The sequence below is a fragment of the Oculina patagonica genome, chromosome 12 (genome assembly GCF_052425735.1).
Source record: "Oculina patagonica isolate OP01 chromosome 12, crgOcupat, whole genome shotgun sequence".
In the NCBI taxonomy this organism is placed as follows: Eukaryota; Metazoa; Cnidaria; class Anthozoa; order Scleractinia; family Oculinidae; genus Oculina; species Oculina patagonica.
Window position 1 is genome coordinate 12871123 of NC_135769.1, and position 21960 is coordinate 12893082.

At 39.0% G+C, this 21960-nt stretch overlaps 2 protein-coding genes across 3 annotated transcripts; both read right to left on the minus strand.

Annotated features, from left to right (window-relative positions):
• Window positions 1-51: 51 nt before the first annotated feature.
• LOC144631495 (NACHT, LRR and PYD domains-containing protein 12-like) lies at window positions 52-7959 on the minus strand. 2 transcript variants are annotated; one of them, XM_078489933.1, is made up of 4 exons: window positions 7748-7959; window positions 1866-5669; window positions 1819-1829; window positions 52-737 (listed from the first exon to the last, which is right to left on the minus strand). In XM_078489933.1, the coding sequence occupies exon 2, from the start codon at window positions 5652-5654 to the stop codon at window positions 1884-1886; it is 3771 nt and encodes a 1256-aa protein (XP_078346059.1). In that variant the 5' UTR covers window positions 5655-5669; window positions 7748-7959; the 3' UTR covers window positions 52-737; window positions 1819-1829; window positions 1866-1883. The 2 variants fall into 2 exon arrangements, with proteins under 2 accessions (XP_078346059.1, XP_078346058.1); XM_078489932.1 differs by lacking the exon at window positions 52-737 and having other exon boundaries at window positions 966-5669.
• Window positions 7960-12417: 4458 nt separating this feature from the next.
• LOC144631583 (potassium voltage-gated channel subfamily A member 2-like) lies at window positions 12418-20053 on the minus strand. The gene is made up of 2 exons (XM_078490036.1): window positions 18776-20053; window positions 12418-15290 (listed from the first exon to the last, which is right to left on the minus strand). The coding sequence occupies exons 1-2, from the start codon at window positions 19852-19854 to the stop codon at window positions 14981-14983; spliced, it is 1389 nt and encodes a 462-aa protein (XP_078346162.1). The 5' UTR covers window positions 19855-20053; the 3' UTR covers window positions 12418-14980.
• Between the last annotated feature and the right edge of the window lie 1907 nt (window positions 20054-21960).

The window sequence follows — 21960 nt, forward strand, 5'->3', positions numbered from 1 at the left end:
GTGTTCCTTTAATGAGTGTGGACTGGGGATATCAAGCGTTGGTATTTTACCACGTGACCCGTTTCAGTCAACGAGCGGCTACTATATTAACTCCGCACACCCCCTCAATACCTATCACGTGATTGCTTTCACGCCAGCTGTTATATTTGGCTATTAAAGGAAAATTGGAAAGAACGGGACGGTATTTTTTTGCTCGAACTCGGTGAGACTGAGGTTTAGGGAATTTATTACTTCGCTATTATTTTGCAGTAGTGCATCTTCTCTCGTCGGTCCCTACCCCCCCTTGGTTCTACCGTGAAATGTGGGTCACGAGAAACAACTTTTTGTAAACTCCTCGTGCTGCCGGCTTTGCAACTTCATTCCTGGGATTTTAGTAGTGTTCACGCCATAAGTGACGACTGTAAGTTTGGACAACACCAAATAAAATTATGTCAAGCGAGCGTAGTAAGAGAACGAGATTGGCAAGAAAAATGTAAAAATCCAGAGAGAGAGAATGTATAGTTTCGACACTTTTCGTTGCATTTCAAAATCATTGTCTGTGTCAGGGTAGGGCACCTCGTTTGCGTATCAGTTTGTGTTTATGGTGTTCAGATTCCCACAGTTAATCAACTGGCTCAATTAAAAGTCTTGGTCGGATTGATATTACGCAACAGATCATTGTTGCCCGTTACTTAGCGGGATAACTCTGGCCATCTCATCAGTAGCCACTAAAGAAAGAAGGGGTCTGTCCAGTTGCCCTGTAAATAATAATAATAATAATAATAATAACCTTTATTTCCCTCGGTTTTTTATGGGGGGGGGAAAAAAAAAAAAAAAAAAATAAATAAAATAAAAATAAGGGCGGGGGGAAAGTTGGGGGGGGGAAGGCAAAAAAAGGGGGGGGGGGGGGGGGGGCCGGGCGCACCCCCGCGAAGAAAAACCCCCCCCCCCCCCCCCCCCCCAAAAAAAAAAAAAAGCGCAGACTAAAAGGTGCGTTTCTGTAACTTAGTAGCGCGACATGTTAACGTATTGATCGCGTGTGCAAAGAGGATTAACGATTTGGGAATCGCAATAAGCAAGTGTTTCTTTAGAGTTATAAAATTAATTTATTTACTGAACGTCTAATCTCATGGATACTACTGTACACTGAAAGATAATTACGTTCTACCTGTGCACAATACTGTCAGTGAGTAAAAAAAGGTGGTTTCTTTACATAACTAATAACCAAATGTGCAATCAAAAAGTACCTTTGGAACAAATTTAAGTCACTAATTTCCAATAATTTTGAAACAACCTTCTGAACTTTGCTTCGATCTCAGCTAAAAGCTTTTTTTTCTCAATCTCAAAATAATCTCGAAGAAAAGTTTTCTCCTACGGGTGACAAATAGTATAAAATCTAAACAAGACAATTTTACCAGTACACATTGTACTGACATTGCAGTCACTACCTCTTTTCTTACTGGCTAAGAGCCCATAGTCAAGTCTAAAAATTAGTGCACGAGAAAGCAAACGAATATTCTGCTAGGAGATTAGTGGATGCACGCCCGGAATTCGACGGAATGCACCCCGATTTCCAAGAGTTCACTTGAGGTGTCATGGCATCTTGTAAAAACCGTATCTAACAATTATTAAAAGTTTTTGATGCAAGGAAAATATGAAATAACCGGACTACGCATAACCGTTTTTACATTGTTTTTGGCCTCACAGTACACAATGTGCATGCAGTTTACATCGCAGCCAAAAAAAGAAAAAGCAAACTAAGTTGATCAACTGACTGATCTTGCCGTTTTTCGGAAATGGCATTTATCCTGAATTAAAGAATTATTTAATGCAACTTACAACATTCGATCTCTTGCAAAGGTTCCATGTTTAACCAAGCAAACATTTCTTGGCACACGATGTATCTAAGTCAGCTTAGTGGCTATGGTGCCTTGCTTTGCCTCAAATGATTCGCTTAAAGGGGAATCCTTCAAAACCAATTGTTCCAACTGACAGAAGGGACTCTTCAGTGCCTCGCTCAAAGTTTCAAGGCTGTTACGACTGATCAAGTTTCTTCCCAAGTTAAGATGACCCAACTTGCAGTGTGGGCTTCTGAATGCATGCGGCAAGGCGGCAATCCCTTCATCGCCTATGTCGTTTGCATCCAACATCAAACTGTGCAGCTTGCAGTTATGGATCCTGAGTGCTGATAGTAATTGTGCCGCTCCTTCATCGCTGACTTGGTTGCCTTGGAGATTTAACTTCTCCAAACAGTTGTGCTTTCTGATTGCTCCTGCCAAATGCTTGCAGCCCTGGCTTCGAATTTCATTTTGACTCAAATCAAGTTCTTGAAGGGCACAGTTTTGGTTGCTCATGCTAAGTGAAAGGCTCTCTACTCCTTCGTCCCCAATGACGTTACAGCTTAGGTTCAGGCGTCTAACCTTGCATTCTGGCGAACTGAGCGCTTTTGCTATCTTCCCAACCCCGTCGTTAGTGATGCTGTTACCAGCGAGGCCTAAACATGTAATTTGGTTTTGTGAAAACGTTAAAACCTTTATGCAGTGGTTGACTCCCTCGTCTTCTAATTTACAGTGGTTTAGCTCAAGGCACTTCATTATACAGCCTGGAACCATTAAGCAAGGCAACAGTGCTTCCAATCCACCTGCCTCGATGACATTTCCACTTAGATCAAGTTCTTCCAGATTCTGTAAGGTTTGAAATATCGAGATCAAGGAACGAACGCCTTTGATCCCAATGTTGTTCCACGCCAGGTTGAGGGAACTTTGGCGAACTGATGCCAAGCAAGCCACCCCATCATCTCCAAGATTGTTCCATGAGAGATTTAACCTTGAGATTTTGCTCTTCTCTTTTCGGAGAATCGCGGAAAGTTGTGCAACTCCTTGACTGCAGATGTCATTGCAGCTCAGGTTTAACTCCTCCAAACAAACGTTTGATTCAAGTGCTGCAGCTAATTTTGACACGCCAGTGCTTGTGATGTCATTGTCAGCTACGTTCAGAATCTTCAGCCTGCATTCCTTCTTCTTGAGAGCTTCAGTCAATTTCTCGAGTCCCTCATCACCCAACATGTTTTCCTTCACATTTAACTCCTCAGTTGGGCCCTTACCAGGAAGAAGCAATTTCTGAGTCAGCTGTCGTGCGCCCATCACACTGATCTTGTTATCTGATAAATCGAGTCGCTTGATGGATGCAAATGGGGAGGTGCCAAGCACATTTGCGAGAGCAGAGCATTCGGCAACTCCAACATCACAGCAAGAAAACTCGACTACAGGGATCATCGTACTCGCTACCTCACGTGACAGTTTGCCATGTTTAACCTCGGCCACACACTTGATCATTACAAGTTGCAGTTCCTTTTGTCTCATCTTGCCGGGTTGAGATACGCTGTATAGCTGCGTTACAAGATGAATCGCTTCTTTCTTCTTCTTGACGGAAGCTTGTGACTCGTTAAATAAAAGACCACAAGCAAACTGAAGCACTCGGTCTCGCTTGTATGAATTATCGTCTTTAACTTGCTCAACCAAGTTCTCGAACCTCTTTAGTTGGGGATCTGAGACGACAAAGTAGGCTGCTAGAAATTCCTGGAGATAATCACATCGGAAAGTGAAGTGCGTTTCCACACAGTCCTTTGGCAGTGAAATCGGCTTAAAGTAGATGGAAATTACTTCATCAGATATAACTGAGCGAAGTTCTTCACCAGTAAATGTGGCCTTCTCTTCATCGATACTTCTCATTGCCAGAAAGCAAACTTCTGTATGAATGCCAACAAATGAATGAAGAGGAGCACATTGTGGTCTTGACAACGACTTTACTTCAATGTGCCTCAGAGCGGAATAAGTTGAAACTTGATTGTCTGTCGTGACAGTTCCCTTCGATGAACTTGAAGTATCAGTTGAGTTCTCCTGAGAGCTGTGCAAAGGTAACGATTGTGTTTCCATTGAATTGGCCAGCGTAGATGGTGACGGCTGCGAAATCATTTGCACAATCCCAGCGTAAAGCTCTGTAATGGTCTCTGGAATGTTCTCTTGCACACTCAAACCAGATGCACTGTGGGAGTTTTGGCACCACTTCATAAAGGAGCACAAGTAGAAACAATGCAATGGGACACAACAAATGGAAAGCGTATTGTCTGTCAAACTCTCCACCAACATTAACGTGACCAACTCGTCTTCTTCATAAACGTCATTTGCAAAATATTTCTTGACGTACTCCTTGATTTCCTGCGGAGAAAATCCTACGATGTCTGTTCGACTTCTAAAGCCTGACAAATCAAAAGAGTTGTTGTGTGTTGATCTAGACAAAGTTAGGACTGTTGCACCCGTCAGAAGTTTTCCGGTTACAACTTTCTTCAACAAAGCTGATAAAGGCATTTTTTCTTCAAAACTATTGCCAAAGTCGGCCTCTTCACACTCAGAATGTGATTCACAGACGTTGTCAACTACGATTAGAATTGAGTTGGGATTGCTTTTCACAAAATCGAGGACTTCGTCAGGAAGATCAGGAAGTTGGTTGCAGACTAATTCTTCGAGGGAAACAGTACGAGTCGTGTCTCCCAGAACGTTGAAGTCAAGCCAAAGGACAATTTTGGTGAGGCCCGAAAGTAATGAATCTCCTTTCGCCCACTTTCGCACGATTGTTTGAGCAAAAGTAGTTTTTCCCATTCCTGGCCTTCCTGTTATCAAAATATTAGACAGTTCGTCACAGTTTTCCGATTTCTTTTGAACAGAAGTATTTCTCACAGTGGATTTAGGACGTCTAACTTCTGAAACGATTGGTCTTATGAAGATGCTATCTAGTTCCAAGGCCTCGGTGTTGTCCAAGTAAGAGTCATCGATGTATTTGGTTTTTTTCAAGTAGACATGCTTCATGTCACCAAAGTATTTTTGCAATACGTTTACAGGTTCGCATGGAGGCTCCTGACGAATTTCGCTCAAATGAAGGCGAAACAAACTGAACTGTCTGTCCGTTGGCATAACACATTCGCACCAACATCCATTGTCGAGATGTTCTAAACGTTGCCCCTCATCTCCAATGAAAACTGTTCTGCTTCTCGACCTGATGAGATGCAAGATGTAAGCGAATTCCACAAGGGAAAACAACGCTAGAACCGCCACTACTAACAACAGTGTTGTCTGCATGACAGATTTCTCCACGCGGAACTTGTCAGTGCATATTACAGTTCCAGTAATATTTCCTGCCATATGCAGGTCTGGATCAGCTTTGCTCTGAAGAACACAGTGCAGACCAACTGGGAACCAATGGTGGGCGTAGAAAATGTAAATGAAAAGCATCACAGCGTTGAAGAGAAGTTTTGCAAACAGTTGTAAGCAATACGCTAGGTACAGACCGCATAGTGGTGTTGTGTCTTTTCTTCTACGAAACCGCCAAAGTCTAGGAACGATGTAGACTGTGTACAGAAACCAAATGGCCAACGATCCGCCGCCGTAAATTCTCGTAAAAGACGACTGGATTCTCAATGTAGGATTTTCAGGACACTTAACACTCAGCTGTTCTGTTTCAGTGTAGTTGCAAGTAAGATGATTATCTCTGGAATGAAGTATTTCCATTCCGATTAAGGTGGCCAAGTAAGACACGAACCAAACACAGGCTTGAAGTTGGCCAAAGTATGTGTGGGACTTCCACACGAGCAAAATAACTTCCTTAGCTTTGACTGCCATGATACTTGTTCAGCACTTAAAAAAAGAATGATAAACAAACAGTCTTGTTAAAGGAGCCACGTAACGGATGAAGCATCTTGAAAATATTGGCCTTTTTTAAGCGATGGCGTGACATCGCATTATGCCATCGAACGATCGGTTCTTTTTGTCTGTTTTGCCCGATCGAACAGAAAATCAAGTTTAACTTAACAAGAAATCGCCGCGTAAAACACAAAAGCAAAATACTTCGCTGCAGTTAGAATAGAACACTACAGTGTATAAACGAAAGAGACTAATTATATATGATGGGATCTATTACGTTTAGTAGACAGAATTTTCTAATTCTTATAATATAAAGGGACACTGTGAGGAAGAGACCATTTGACCTTCCTTTAAAAGCTTGCTCGCGCGTATCGTATGTCGTTTATCCGTGATATCACATTTCAGTAACTTCAGTATAACGAAACATTTGTAAAAAAATAAAAAATCTATAAAAAATATAAAATAAAATATTACTGTTGTTCAATTGAGCAAATCTACGAAGAAAGTGTATTATTTGCATCCTTGGTCTGTGAATTCATAACAACTGTACTTATTTGAATTCCATCAGATCCTCAGGCTATGCTATTTATACAATCACTAACAAGCTTCTTATGTTTAAAAATATAAGCTGCAGTTGGATAACAGTCTATTTCACACACAAGGTGTCAGGTACTTTTATTTACTTTACGTTTTTTCCCTCAAAATTATATAAGACCCCTTGTGAAACGTCATCGCTTCTGCATGCATCCCGTGCCATTTATTTAGGTTTTACCGTGCGTAATCCATCTTCATATTCTTTAGTCGTAGTCACCCTTTGCTTGGTTTCGGTTTATTTATTACCTCTGATGTTTTTCTGCCCTACACAACTCAAAGTATTAAGTATTATTCAGAGATATTCTTCAAATTGCAAATAATTTTGTACTTCACAAAAGTGATTCAAAATATTGTTACATAACTCCATTAATTTCGGTTCCTGTCGGGTCGGCAGAGGTTTACTTTGCGAGACAGATACTTCTTTGAACCCGAATGGAAAAGGAAGGCATCTGTTTCACAGAATATTATATTAAAATAAACAGCGTTTGTGGGAAACAAGTTCTATGGTTGTCGAAAAAGAACCTGTTGTTATGTAGCCAAGATGTTATCAATGACAGAATTTCACAGAGTTCGAGAAATAAAGGAAGGAAAAAACTTACCGTGACTTAGCACGACCTAGCGTGACTTACCGAACGTTATCTGGCCTAGCGTGATATATTCCTTTCAAAGAACCTATTGTTATTTAGCCAAGATGCCTAAAAATTTCACAGAGTTCGAGATTTTAAAGAAGAAAGACAAAATTAGCGTAATTTAGCGGACCCTAGCGTGACTTATAAAACGAAATCTATCCTAGCATGATCTAATAGTATGACGTCTATTCCTTTCAAAGAAAAATGGCTTGTGTCCAAAAAATGTCTTCACATTAAAGTAACTACGGACACGTATACCTTCTCATTACTCTAAAGGCCTGGCAAAACGAGGAAACATGTTTCCCGAAACATTTGTAGTGCGCGCATGTTTTCCCAATGTTTCCCAGTTTTGTCATATGGGAAGCATTGTTTCAAGCGCCGTTTTGCTTCCAGGAAGCAAAATTTGCTTCTGCTACACGGCACAAACATTTCGTGTTTCCCCGCGGCATGGAAACACGGCAAAACGAAGAAACAATTATGGAAACATGTTTCCAGCACGTTTCTGTGGAAACATGTTTCCTCGTTTTGCCGGGCCTTAAAGCCTGGGTTTCACTGCGTTTCACTAGCGAAGCACGCGTGATCACGAAAAAAGGACAAATTTTGATCCTTGTGCTTGTGCTCAAAAATGCAATGCGCTTGTGCTTTTGCTTGAGCCGAAGCCGTTTTCACGGAGAAATAAGAGCTGTTATCCTTGCGCTTGTGCTTGCGTCGCTAGTGAAAACCAGGCTTAACACATGATTCGTGAAAAACGATTGGTTTACACAGCGATTTATTATGGTGATGAACTTGATTTTTGCTACGGAAATTTTTCTTCTGACACAACTGTTATCATGTCGAGTGTTGGCTTACCGGCTTGTGATTTCGTTGCGTTGCTTCCTCGGCCTTTCGGCTGCGGTGGAAAGACGTGGTCAGACACAATCCGCCCCTTTTAAGTTCCTTCAGAACCAGCAAGTGATAAAACCTGTTAACAACGCCAAATGTATTAGCTTGACCAAGGCAACGCCATTTACAAGTCCATTAGCGCTTTGCCACTTTTCTTGCTTCTCAAGTAGAGGTTTCAAATGTCGTGCTTTAGTCCACCAACGCGACGTCATACAATACTTGTGATTATGAAAGGTCATATTTTTAGCGAGTTGAGAAGGATTATGTTGTCAGTGTGAAATGCTTTCATTCAAGCGCTGTCTTTTGGCCTTAGGTCTTTTCTTGTGTCTTTTCCGAGAGTCTATAGGCCACATGTGGTTAACAAAAACGAGTGCTCCAATACGGAGAGTGTAGTGTTTGAAATTCATGTAGCAACTAAGATTGACACCTCTATTAAGCCGAAGCGGTTATCGTTTCGACCATAAATAAATGCAACACAACATTGTCCTCCCTTGGACACGACGATAAGTTAAGTTTTACTTATCGCATTGCATTACTGTTGATGACAATAATTTAAATTGTGATTTCAGTATTTCGAAATGTAGTGATCTCAGTTTAATTTTCGTTATAATCACAATGATATGCGAAATTTTCGCTTATTTCCCTCCTCCGTCCATTTGACCGCTTATAAACTAATGCTGACTACAGACTGTCCGAAAATCTAGCAATCAATAACTATTTCTCTGCAGGGTTGAATAACAATAGTTGTGAATAGTTGACAAACCAGTCAAAGTGGACTTGGAAATTTTCGGCCCTCAAACTCTTCCAACTGACGAAGCCAATCCGTTTGTTAGTTCACAGTGACGTTACAGTGTCCACGTAAAAAAAAAAAAAAAAAAACCCGGGTTATTTTTTTTTTTTTTTTCTCTACTCTAACGGGGTATTTTATTTGGAAGGTTTTTTTAGGATGCGTCAGTCAGTCATCTGTTGCAAAATGTATCCTAATACAGTCATCTGCTACAAAATGTATCCTGATTACAATCTTGAATCTAGCAAAAAAAACAACAGTTCGTTCAAAGAGTATTGTGTGCTACGCCAGATACGAAAAACCACTAAAAACCACCCTTTAGAAGTGGCCAAAAATATGTGGAAACGTATTCCTCATCTAATGCAGCAGCACGAGACCCCGAGAGAAAGGGTACTAAATAATCTAGAGCATTTTTCAATAGACTAGTTACAAAAGCTGAACAAACAACACTTCTAAAGAAAAAAGAAAAGCAAGCGAAGACGAGGACTGACGACGTAGAATGACCTAAATCTTCCGCCAAAACCTATATATACCTAGGCATCCCATAACAACCCGCGAACCTCTCAACCGTGCCGTCAGAATATTAATTTCTGCCTAATTCATTCATTCAAACGTCAGAAATTAGGCATTTTTCAACAGAGTGGTATCAGAGTGAGAAGTAGTGTTGTTTTTTTCGACAAGTTTTTTTGCACTTGCGAGAATTTCACACAGTGACACGGCTCTCTTCTTATATATAATGTCTGACGGTCTGAAACTTTCTTCTAGAGGAAATATGTTCGCTCTCGAACAAAACGTTTCATTCATGGATGGAAATACTTGAGAAAATGTTCAATTTGCGTGCGGATTGTCGATGTCGGGAAAAGGTCATGTCGCTTTAAATTTAAATTTGGAAACATTCAGCTTACATGATTTTACAAATCACAAGAAACTTTACTTGCCAAGTCCTCGCTTTTTGACATGTTTTTACTGTTTCTTTTCCGGTAAAGCACAAGAAATTCTGCTTTATGATGTTTTTTTGAAGTAGATCACTGTGTCGTCAGCGTAAAGGGCCACTTCACAATGTTGCAAACAGGTAGGGAAGATCGTTGATATAGACCAAGAACGCAAGTAGAGGGCCGAGGATGCTTCCTTGAGGAACGCCGACTTGGATCGGTCTCAGCGGAGACTGGACATCTCCAATTACCGCATATGAGTGAGTTGAAAGCGATTGTTTAGATACGATCTAAACCAGCTGTTCCAACTACGATTATCACCAGCACCGAGTGTTTGCTTCAGCTTTTCTAACAGGAGGCCATGATCGACGGTGTCAAAAGTTCCTTCGAAAGATCGAGAAACACTGCTCCTGAGAATTGTATTTTTTTTTCTTCTTCTCTTTTTTTTTTTTTTTTTTTTTTGTTTTTTTTTTTTTTTTTTTTTTTTTTTTTTTAACCTCTTCAAAGACCAGACGCGAGAAGGCAGCGGAAATCGAGCGTAGGCTTATGCACAATCAATGTTCTTTTGTCTAATGATTCCGTTTTTACGGGACATTTGACTCAATTAATTCCAAAGAGACGTGGATAAAGATATTTTTCCTTTCCTAATCTTGAGTTGATGTCTGGTCTTTTTTCGTTGCTGTATGTTCAAAAAAATGTAGCAAACGAGGAAGAAGAGTAGAGAAAATGCTCAAAAATGTAACAAGATAAGTAGAAAACTAGATAAAATACACAAATACTGAAGCAAAAGTGAGAATATATCCCAAAAATACATGGAAAAATACTCGTGGAAGATACCCTTGGAAAATGTTTTCACTGGTGTTTCAGAGCATAACCAAAAGAGCAAGGCCAAAGATAATCACTCTTAATCTATTTTTAGATTGGTTGGTTTTATGATTTAGTCACGGGCTGAGAATAACGCTCGTGTAATTTGTTAATTTGAACATAAAGTGGATTCTAAAAGGCATGCGTTCCTCTTGCCACAGCTCTGTTTTGCTATTTCCAATCATTATTTATACTTAGACGAGTAACTTTCTGATGTATACGGCATACGTCTTAAGAACGTGAATTTCAAGAAATCCAAGAAATTTCAAGAAATCCGCTTTTAGATATCAAGATATCCATGAGTTCAATACGTCTGTCGGAATTTTAAATGAAAACAGTCATTTTGAAAACAAGCTTAGCACCATAACGAGGCTATGCCTCGTGCAGTCAAAGAGGGAGGAAAAGAATTGAACATCACTAGTATAAAGCTAGTTGCTTTATGTGTGTGTTGGAGCTCCCTCGTGCGGGTGGACCGGTGAGGGTGGTACTCAGCGAGACCCTGCGCCCCTAATTTTAAAATCACCTTAAATCTCCAATTTTTCTTATTTTATCTTAACCCTCAATATGCTAAGTCCGGATTATTCCGGGATTTGGAGGAAAGGCCATTCAACCACTTATGACAACACCAATTAACACGTCAGCAGATTTTTGTGACGTGCAACTTATAGAGTTTGGATAGATCTTTACACAGGAGTGTCCGTCTTGACTATTGACTGCATTCTGACAGAGCTAATCGAAAAAAACGTGATCAGTTTTTGGTGTAAAATTGTTGCTAAAACAGGCCCATACACCCGTAGTTGATCATGGTCTCCTTTCCAGGGACAAGATAAGCAATAAAGTTAGAGTTTCGTTTATGCCCTAATTTTTGTAAATAAATCCAGACGTTTCGGGACTTCTGTCCCTTCATCAGTGGAAAACAGCCGTCCAAGATAAGCAAGGCTGACACTACGTAAAAACCTTAACGGGACAACGACATGATAGAGTCCAAACTGAAAGTCAAAAATGCAAACTCTGGACAGCTGTTTCGACCTGATTGGGTCTCTTCAGCAGAGTGTATGCCGCACAGAATAGAACAACCAGCGCAAAGACAGTTGTCTATAAAGTGCTCGTGGTAATGACAATCCGGATGGGCTCAAATTCAAATACCCGTCCACTGATCATAGCCCCGTGACTATTACTCAATAGCTCAAGAATTCGAAATATCATGTTGTTGTCTCGATAAGGAAAGTGAGAATAGACAGGACTATCTTTACACTGAAAACATGGACAAAACCATGTGAAAAACAACACTGCAAACATGGACCAGCTCCTACGTACACCAGCAGCATTTTCGTCCGCGGTCCCTTGCTTTCTATTGTCCTTTCCAGGGTTTTCCATTGTTTAAGATCAAAACTTTTCAGGCTAGTAGAAGGGGTGCACAGAGTAAAAGATGGAGAGAATAAGAAAGTAGAGAAAAACGAAAAGGAAAGGAGCAAGGAAAAAAAATCGGAACGGTTCAGCAAAAAAGGCCAAATTGTGGCTTATGCGCATGCGCCAAGTAAAATGTTATACATTTTTACATCCATCCTCGTACCCAGGGTCTTCGTTCCCTTTGACCAGCGGTCAGGAATCATTCTCGTACCTCGAGTCTTCGTCCCTTCTGCGCAGGCTTGAAGAAACGCTCGTTTCCTGACCGCGGGTCAAAGGGAACGAAGACCCTGGGTACGAGGATGTTTTTACATGGAAATTGCATCAAAAACCTACTGTAGTGTCAGAAAGTGTATTTCTAGCAAAGTTTAGAGAAATTTAGGACCATAGAGCCAAGAAAATCGATTAACGGTTTAAAAAACCTGTTTTTTTGGAGAAATTTCAGCATATTAAGGGTTAATTTTATCAATCCTTTAAGAAAAACTATCTCCTCCCAAAAATCTCAAAAAAATCACCCAAATATTTACACAACACCCCTCATGAAAAGCGGCAGAAAAAGAATCTTTATGTTAACTCCCGCCTTAACAGAAGTTTGTAATAAGCTTCCTGTTACGTACTAACGTATCTCGATATATTGACCTGAGCATGCACGGCGGATCGTTTATTTATTGAAGCTGCTGTTATCTTACAGTTTGACAAGCTTTATAAACTAGATACCAAATAACAAAGCTAACTAGTTTACTACAGCTATATCCCAGTTCTTTGACGCCACAATTAAGTTGCACCTTATTGACGACAGCGCAAAGTCGGTCAGTATAAATAACATAGTTTTTCGTCGCGTATTCTTGTAAAATTTGGCTATGTACAGTTTGAAACAGCCTTTGAAAAAGTATGATTATTTAGTAATCAATTCTTGAACTACTATTAAAGTCGCCACACGGTGGCTTTGGTCCCACTTGAATAATGTGAAAGTCAGTTTCATAGCAATATAAAATAAATAACGTTTTAAATGACCCCATATTAGGCATCCTCAGAGACCTTGCTTGCATGGGAATAGAAAATCGAGATGACGAGAAAAGAAGACTTTTTCTCCGCTAACCCCTGCTCTCTATAAAGGATTTGAATGTGTCTCGAGGTCAGCAAATTAAATTACAAGCAATATGAAACGCAGGTGAGAGACATTCGTTAAGTTCATCACGCTGCCTTTAAATGATCTCCTCCCAAACAAACGAAGATAGCCTGACGAGCTCAACAGTGTCTGCATGGAAGATTTGGCCAGTGTAACTAGGAATTCTTACAGTGGGACCATAATTATCATATCGATAAAAGTTGAGTTAAATATTTTCATATAATAGTATAAAAATAAATAAATATCAATGAGACCTGGCTCAAGTATCAGGCAAGTCGAAGTGGATAACAGAGACGATTTCCATTTTGCCATCTTTTTCACATTTCCACCGATTGCAAAAAGAATTACATCCTACATTTAAAACTGACCAAGTCTAAGCCAGCAGGAAAAAAGGGAATCATTTTCCTTTTGACACGAGCATTTTAGAAAATTTCAAATTTGGTGCAGTATTTAAATGGAAAGCACCACTGTTACGGATGAAACATGCACGTGAAATGTTGCGCACATTGCATAATAAATAGAACAAAAGTGTGTTCATAATATAAGCACATGAAGCCTGGCATAAATTATGCCAGTCTTTCACACTTTCAACATTGATCTATCCATAATAATTTGACCTGCATAAGTTAAATGTTCTCAAGAATGAAAAAGTCCTAACAATATCTACTGTAGTTTTTCCCTATCTTTTCGCAGTCGCCTGCTTCCACCTCTAATCCCTTGATTTTTACCCCTTTCACCAGTTACCCAAAATGAAGTAAAGGCTACCTGACTCGATTTTTGTTTTGAATTCAGCGCGGTGAGAAGTCAAACCGTAGTCTTGATTCAGCCTTTACTCAGTTGTTGTATTTTTGAAGGTGTGCCTTTCAACGCATTTCAACGTAAACATTAAGTTATCGATAATTTTAAAAGTGTAGTTTTGAACACTAAATTTGTTATATAGTTATCTGTGATTTCACCGCACAAAGAGCAATCAGGAGCTCACAACACTTGTAGCAATTCATCACCATGGGGCATCGTCCGTTAAAAACCAAGACCATTGCGCTGCCAATAAATCACCCAGCAATTCACCATAATTTCCATTCACATAATTTCCATTCCACTATATGCATTGCCTGAAGAAAAAGTCCTTTTTCCGAGCTCTTTGTATGTCAATCCGTGTAGCGAATTACATCTGTTATGAAATTGTACATTGGGTAGTTTGCCTAATTGCAGGCAAGATGCGACTGGACTAGCTACCTTAAGCAAGACTTGGATTCGGTGCTTAAAATATTGGTTGAACTGCATCAACTGAAGTGAATTCGCAGGCGTCTTGGTTTTGAAGGTATTTGACGTACTGTGCGCATACTTCGTGCCCAGAGAGTTAAACTTGGCCATCGTCGTTTTTCACAAGTCATCATCTATCATGGTATTTTTTCCATATCACCCTTTTCTTCAAATCACCAATTCTGCGCGAATCGATCATGTCCTAAGTAGTGATGTCAATGACCGATGTTGTTTCCATAATAATTTTTTAAAACTCCAATAAATAAACCCTGATAAATACACTGTTAAAGCCGACACGTCTGTGATACCCAGAACGCATCAGGAATTTAGACAATAAGCTCAGTATAGACCAAATATCCGCATTCGATCAAAATTTTGTCTCTTTCTGCAAAAAGTTCCTGCTAAACTCGAAATCCCACAGAAACCCGCACTTTTTAACTCATATACCAATGTTAAAAAGGAAATAGCTTAATTCCCGTATGTCGGTCAAGACGTACCAGGGAGTTCGAATTTTCCTCTCACTGTGATCGGGATTGCAACCTGCTTTGGTTGACGTCCTGGTAAAACAAACATTGACTACGTCATGTACCGGTAGTTGTAATGTCTTCTCGTGAGTTTTTCATCCTGTTGGATCGTGATTTGGCTACGCAAGCTTCTTGATAAGCGAGGATGGAGAAAAAAAACTCAACTCGTAAGAACAATGTTCTTCATAGTATTTTTTAAAGCTCGATGATAAACTATTGAAACTTTCCTTCTGAAGCAGACAATTGCCCATAGGAGAGACACTTCGACATGATTACCCCATCATAGCCACGTGATTATACAGGGGTCTCAGTTTTCACTCGAATCTCTTCCATTCCAAACGAGTTGGGCGTGGTGACTGTCATCTGCCCGGAGGGACTGGTGAGGGGTCCATTGAAGGCCTCGGTGTCGTCATCATTTTGCCCTCTGCCACACTCGCCATTTTCAGCCATTTCCAAAGCTTGGTTCAGTTCCTCTCGTTTGTAGAAATAGTTGAAATTTGAGACAATAACTGGTACAGGGAGAGCGATGGTTAGCACACCCGAGATGGCGCAGATTGAACCAACTATTTTGCCTCCAAAGGTCAGTGGTGTCATGTCACCATATCTATTAAGAAACAAAAAATAATAATGAATGTGAATGTGTCTAGTAGTTTTGTAACTTTTCTGCGTCCTGACCGATTTATTTGTGTTTAATTTTGGACGAGGTAAAAGATAATTGCGTCTGCCATTGACATCTTTAATTTCTCTCAGCCTCTTTTTTGTTTCCCACCGGTTGTGAAAAGACAATGCTCGCGTTTCTCGCCCTCGCGCGTGGCGTCTACTCGTGCGAAGTGATTTTCGCGCTCGCTCGCTCGACTGACCCTGGATAAAAATAAAAGTTTATTCGAAGTCTACTTTCACACATGGATTTCCGGGAGTCTTCGTGTCTTAGCTGGTATCACTAAACGGGGCTGGCTGTTTCTCTATAGCCATTACCAGATATGTAAAACGGAATGGCAATCGGCCGACTGAGTGGAGTACAGTTCAGTAAGTATTAAAAATATTCTCCACTGTTGACTGTTACGAGACCATTTTACTATTATCCGGCATATTACATGAGTGCAGAGCAAACAGACACATCGGCTTTGCAAATGGAATTCAACTTGTTTCCTTTCCTGTAACAAGACTGAAGTTTGTTCGCTTTCATTTGCAGCGCGGTTCCCTTTGATGCAATAAACAGCCATTAATAATTAAAGAGTGGTCAAGGGCTTTTAAATTTGCAAAGTCGTTTACCGATTGACGTCTTTTGAAATATTGATTATAAGATTATAACTCAATGCTATTAAGATATTTACAATTCAAGTGACATTTAAGATACCAATAATTTATTTTGAGACAGGAAGGGTTTTAATTTTACGTGGCAGCACAATATTAGCAATTATCCACAGGAGGTCAAATAATACATCATATTTTCTGTTTTCTTAACCAATCAAAGCTCGCGACAAACAGTAAAATATTATAATGAAGGAAAAGTCCGGGACAAGGCTGTTAGCAACAGTACGTATTTAGTATTTATCTCAAGCGATTTTACCTCGCATGTCAGTATTTTTCCGGTTCGATATTTGCATCAAAGTTGAGCTCTAAAAATTGGGCTAACCGAGAAAAATTATTACTGATAAATACGAGTGACACAAGACGCTAAACAGTGCTGTAATTAAAAGTTGTTTATCAATCAACGTCGTATTTTATCGCAATTTTGATTACGTTCTGCATATCTTGATTAAGGATTTTTACTGAAATATTTATTATTTAAGCGTTACTTTATTAAACTCTCTCTTTGAAGTTGTTTGTTAATAAACTTTTTGTTTTGAGATGTTGATTGATTCTTATTAAGACATTTATCATTTAAAGGTCGTTTTAATAAACGTCAATACCTTTTTCACTAGGCGCAGTCGGCATCTTCAGCCCTAATTTTGTATTAGTTAATTATATGTTTTGCGGAAAATACACGAAGAAAAATAACCAACGGGCCAAAACTAAAACTGAATTGCTTCTTTTTAGTACTCATTATAGATCTTTGCTTTGTTTGAAAACATCACTAAAAGATGGAATAGAATAGATATGTTAAAGTGAAGCACTATGAAAATGGACGGCCGTTCAAATTATAAAGCGACGGAAAAATTGTGTACTAACTCAGATAACTCAGGCTTCCAATGGATTAAGCCTCTAAAAGCAGAAACGACAAATATTATAAGTGCTGTTAAAAAGCTTGATTTCATTAAATTGCTTGTACACTACAGTTTTACCACAGACTTAAAAGTTTCTACATTATATTGCAATAGACTCCGGGTTTGTCTGAAACAGATTGTGAGTGAAGAAGGTTTTGCATGAAGGAATTGTAAAATGTCTAAAATTAGGCTACCGTTTAAAATTTAAAAACACATCTTGGTCTCCCCTGCCATGCCAAGATATTCATCATCTTGCTATTATGCCATGCTGTGTAACATTTTTATGATATATTCCACCAATTGATGATTTCTAACATGAATAGTATCATTCCTAATTCTAGCACACCATGATAAGGGAACTAAGGCCGCACTGAACGATGGGAGAGGGTAAAAAGAGACTCTGTCCCCTTCCCATAATTCTCAGTTACAGCTCTCGTCCCCAATGGTTACGATGGCAACATACAGGTCGTCAGTGGAATGAAGTGAAAAATATTTCATTTACAGAATGCTAACAATGATAAACCTGTACTTTTTTCAATTTTTAATGGCACTTTTTTGTGAAAATATGCCTCCCATCCGAAAAACTTCAAAAAAGCGGTCATGGCTGAAAATATAATTACAATGCCATTCTAAAATCCCATTTAAACCACCATTCAATTCAACATGTGGTCCTGAGAGTACGCAATGTAATAAATAGGTACTAGTATTACATGTTTGTTCAATTTGGAAATGATTGGATTAAAAAAAACTCTGGTTGCCGAATTTGTCTCGTCCAATTTGGCAGACCTCGGAATTTTGTCATCCAGTTAATTCGCCTTATGCGCCTTCTGGCGCAAAGAGACTTGATGATGAATTAATTCTAAATTGGAAAACATGTAGTCCTGTAACATAAATAAATACTACTGCAACGACGTCATGTGAATAGCTTATTGCATGTCCTGTTGACTTAAATAATACGTCTTCAATTTAAAAAGGGCCCGACAGAGTCAGGAGACATAGGGACAAGAAATACTGGTCGATTTCAAGAAAATTTCAACGCTCTGTCTAAGAAACAAACAGATTTGTTCACTTATGTCACAGATGTGTACTCTCCCAAACATCACCTACTGTAGATATTTTCCTTAAAACTAATTAGCAGGAACCTTTAAGATGAAAACATGTCTCAAGTCCAAAAGGCACTTGATTCGCTTAAATACAAGTGAAAAACTTTGTCGCAAGGATTTTAAACTTACATTCGGCCGTTTTAGGACCTTTAGCGCAATATCAAATGAACAGCGCAAACCAGGTTTCCCGTACCGCTAACATTTATTTGATAAAAAATGTAGTTATACTAGCTTGTGTGTTTCATTGTTTTCCAATCACGCTGGTAACCGTGTCGTGGTAAAAATATTCTTGAAATGATTTAAAGAATGAAACGATCGATAAAATTGAGTTCTAATTTTGAACAAGCTATTTTTATGCTTAGAAACGTCATTTCTCGTTAATTCCATTTTTGAAATGTATTGCACAATGATTTACGACTTCCCCTTTCTAGTCATGGCCAAGTCTTTGGAAGACGTATTTCTATTCATTATATTTTTCAGCTTTTTGAATAAACAAATGAAATTAAATTTCAGGAAAATTTTAAACTTGTAATAAAAACGAGATTATAAGTTTGTACATTATGTTCTTCATTCAAGTGTGGCAGATTTGAAAGGGTCAGAAGTCGATAATGTAACAAGGTACGGCGAAAATACAATTATCTTATACAAACAGAATCACAGCCCTGCCAAAGCGAAGAGGCTTGCGATTAATAAAAACATCAGAATAAAGACTTAACTAAGAACTGATCAGTCATCAATTCAATTTTTAAGACTTAAATGAAAGAAAATTCTCAACCTACCCGACCGTTGTCATAGTAACCACTGCCCACCAAAATGCATCAGGGATGCTTTTGAACTGACTGTTTTTGCTGTCTTGTTCTGCGTAGAAAACAGCGCTCGCAAACAGCACTACTCCGATTAAAAGGAAAAAAATTAGCATAGCCAGTTCCCTTGAGCTCGATCGTAGAGTATAACCGAGTACTTGTAAGCCTTTAGAGTGACGCGAGAGTTTGAAGATACGGAAAACTCGCACCAGTCGAATGACTCGAAGTACCGCTAACGAAGTTACACGGGCTTCGTTCATTGGAAGTGTAATATAGTACGGCAATATCGCCACTAGGTCAATTATATTTAGAAATGTGCGAAGAAAGACCAATTTTTGCGGAGAAGATAGCAGCCGCACTACATATTCTAGAGTAAACCAAGTTATACACAAGATCTCGATTACGCGGTACCAAACTGCTTCAGCCTCGTCGCTTGTACTGTACTTTTCGCAACCAGGTCCACTTGAGTCATTTTTACATCTTATACTTGGCAGAGTCTCTAAGCAAAATACCACGATAGAGAGTATAATAACCGAGACTGACCACATAGCTAGAAAACGCGCTGGCATAGAGCTATCGGGGTACTCGAATAATTCCCATATTCTTCTCTGTGTTTGGTTAGTCGGCAATATAGGTTTCTCCTCGCTGATGTAGCCCTCGTCCTCCTCCAGTCGATGAAGATATTCCTTACCAAGCTCAAAAAATTTCACTTCTTCCGAGAAAACGTAAAAAGGAACACCACTCGGCCGCACTAGCTTACCATTCGACTGGTAAAAGAATAAAATGGCCTCAAACGATGAGCGATTTCTGTCGAAAAAATATTCATTGTTTTCAATGTCATAGTAGAAATCTCTTTTTGCCGCAGAACCGAGCAGAGTATCCGGGAATTGACACAGCGTTTGTTCGAAGGTTTCAAAGCGTAGTCCGCTAACGTTGATGATAATTCTTCGTCCTTTATCACCGTTTTCTCGCCGAAGCGAGGGCCTCGCTGTCTGAACACTCGAGTCGTTGGTCGGTTGTTCACTGATGTGATTCAATCCACGATTGATCTCCATTCGCCCTCCCAGATGGCAATAAAGCAATTGGAAAAACGAGCAATTGATGTCCTTTTAAGTCTCGGAGAGTTATCGAATAAATACAGCGAAAATTCAGTTATGTTAGAACAAATCGCGAGTTATATCTGTAGCACGTAAACACGCCAATGTCGGATGTTTTTCTGAAAGATTTTTGTTCGCTCTCCCAAAGTGGGCGACATTCAGCAACTACATGACAGGTGGCGAAGCTGAATACTGTTTTTATTGTTTTCCACGCGCTGTCATTTTAGAATTGTAAATTTACAGAAAGACCACATGAATAATTCAAATAGGTTAATGTATGCACAACATGGAGATTTTCTGGACAAGTTGTTAACTCGCGTACATTTGATCAGATCAAGAAATAAATGAAAACATGCGAAAAAACAGTACATGGAAACGTCAAAAACTCCCAAGAAAGCCACGAGACATTGTTAAATATATAGTATTTTGTAAACTTTTTAAAACGATTTATAATCTTTAGGTTTTGTTGAATGGTAAGGTTTTAAAGAAAATGAAATCAAATTCAGTCGTTGAAAACAAGAACAAGGAGTTTTGTTGTTGTGTAAAGACGACTTTGCATAACAAAAGCATCTGAAAGGATAAATTAGGCAGCAAATTATCATTTTGAAGAATGGCCAGATGCTCTGAGCTAATACATGAAACCAAAATATAATCTAGAGGGTAAAAAATTAAAAGAAAAGTCAAAAATAAAACATTAAGATAAGTTACAAAACAGATATTTTTATTTTGCTGCTATCTCGTGGCGGCAAACCGTACTTGAAACGGAAGTGTGGAAAAATCTTTTTCACAAAATCGTCTTCTTTTAATTCTACTACTTACGGCTTTTTTCAAATGTCCATTTACATGAAATATTCACTAGGTCGTAAATTTCACCAAAGATAACAACAACAATAATAAAGCCATCTTTATGTCTTATCAATGCTCAAAATTCTTCTATGTGTACATTGTACGAAAAGTTCAGTCAAAAACATCAACGCGGATCATCTATTTGTACACGTGCCACAAAGATCAATATTTTTCTATCACTATGTCTTCGCTCTTTTATTTCAATTGAAGAAAAAGCTCGACAACTGAATTTGATGTTATTGTACCGTAGAAAGCGGCGGTTCATTTTTCGAGTGCGTGAATAAATTATTCATCGCGACTTTAGACTAATATTTAAACATCAATTCGTGAAAAACGTGGCTAGACCAATTATAAATGAAAAATTTTGTTGTTGATAGCTTCGTGGCTTGCTTCTGTCAAATCAGTAAGTTGTATTAAGGTTTATTTTATCGTCAATAAGACTGCGAAAACTCTCTCGGTTTTCGGTGTTTCTTGTGCACAAAGAAAACAGTCATTTTGATACTTCGGTTATAATAAAAACCACTACAATCCGACGAAACTGCACATAAATGAAAATTGCATCTGTTCAAATCAACCTTCAATCTTCTGTCATGCTAATTCGATGAGGACTTATTGAATAAAACAAGTACTACTAGGTGTTTTCTGTTCATAAATAAACATGACCGATTCTTGTATACGTACAATTCACAAGACACTTTCTTCACCTACGAACTTTATTTTTAATACGCCCTTAACGAAGTCTATCAAATCTTCATAAGTAAACAGTTAAGGGCAAGATTCCCAGAGTGATACTAGACTACGTAATGTAGTAATGATTTTAGTCGCTTTGACCTCTAAATCAGATCTCTCGACAATATTAAACCATTAGCAACAAAAAACATTAATACACTCTTATCAGTAATTCTTTGTCTTTCTATTTTTTTCTATTCATGCGGTGAAGATGTGGAACGAAAAATTACTGTCAAGTCGTGTGGAATACCCGTGTTACAAAACACAGAACGAATTACCCTGCCACAGAAACAACTACCAAAAGCGTTTAATTTTTATGTCCATTCTGTCGCTTCGAAATATCCCACTGAGAATAGCGTAATTTAAATATATAAAAGTTAATTTTATGCAGCGCTGCGAGTTCTTCATTTCGACTTCCCAGGCTCAATCACAAACTCGTCCCAGGATGTTCTCGGCTTTAATGGTCGCGCGATAACTGCGAAAATTGGC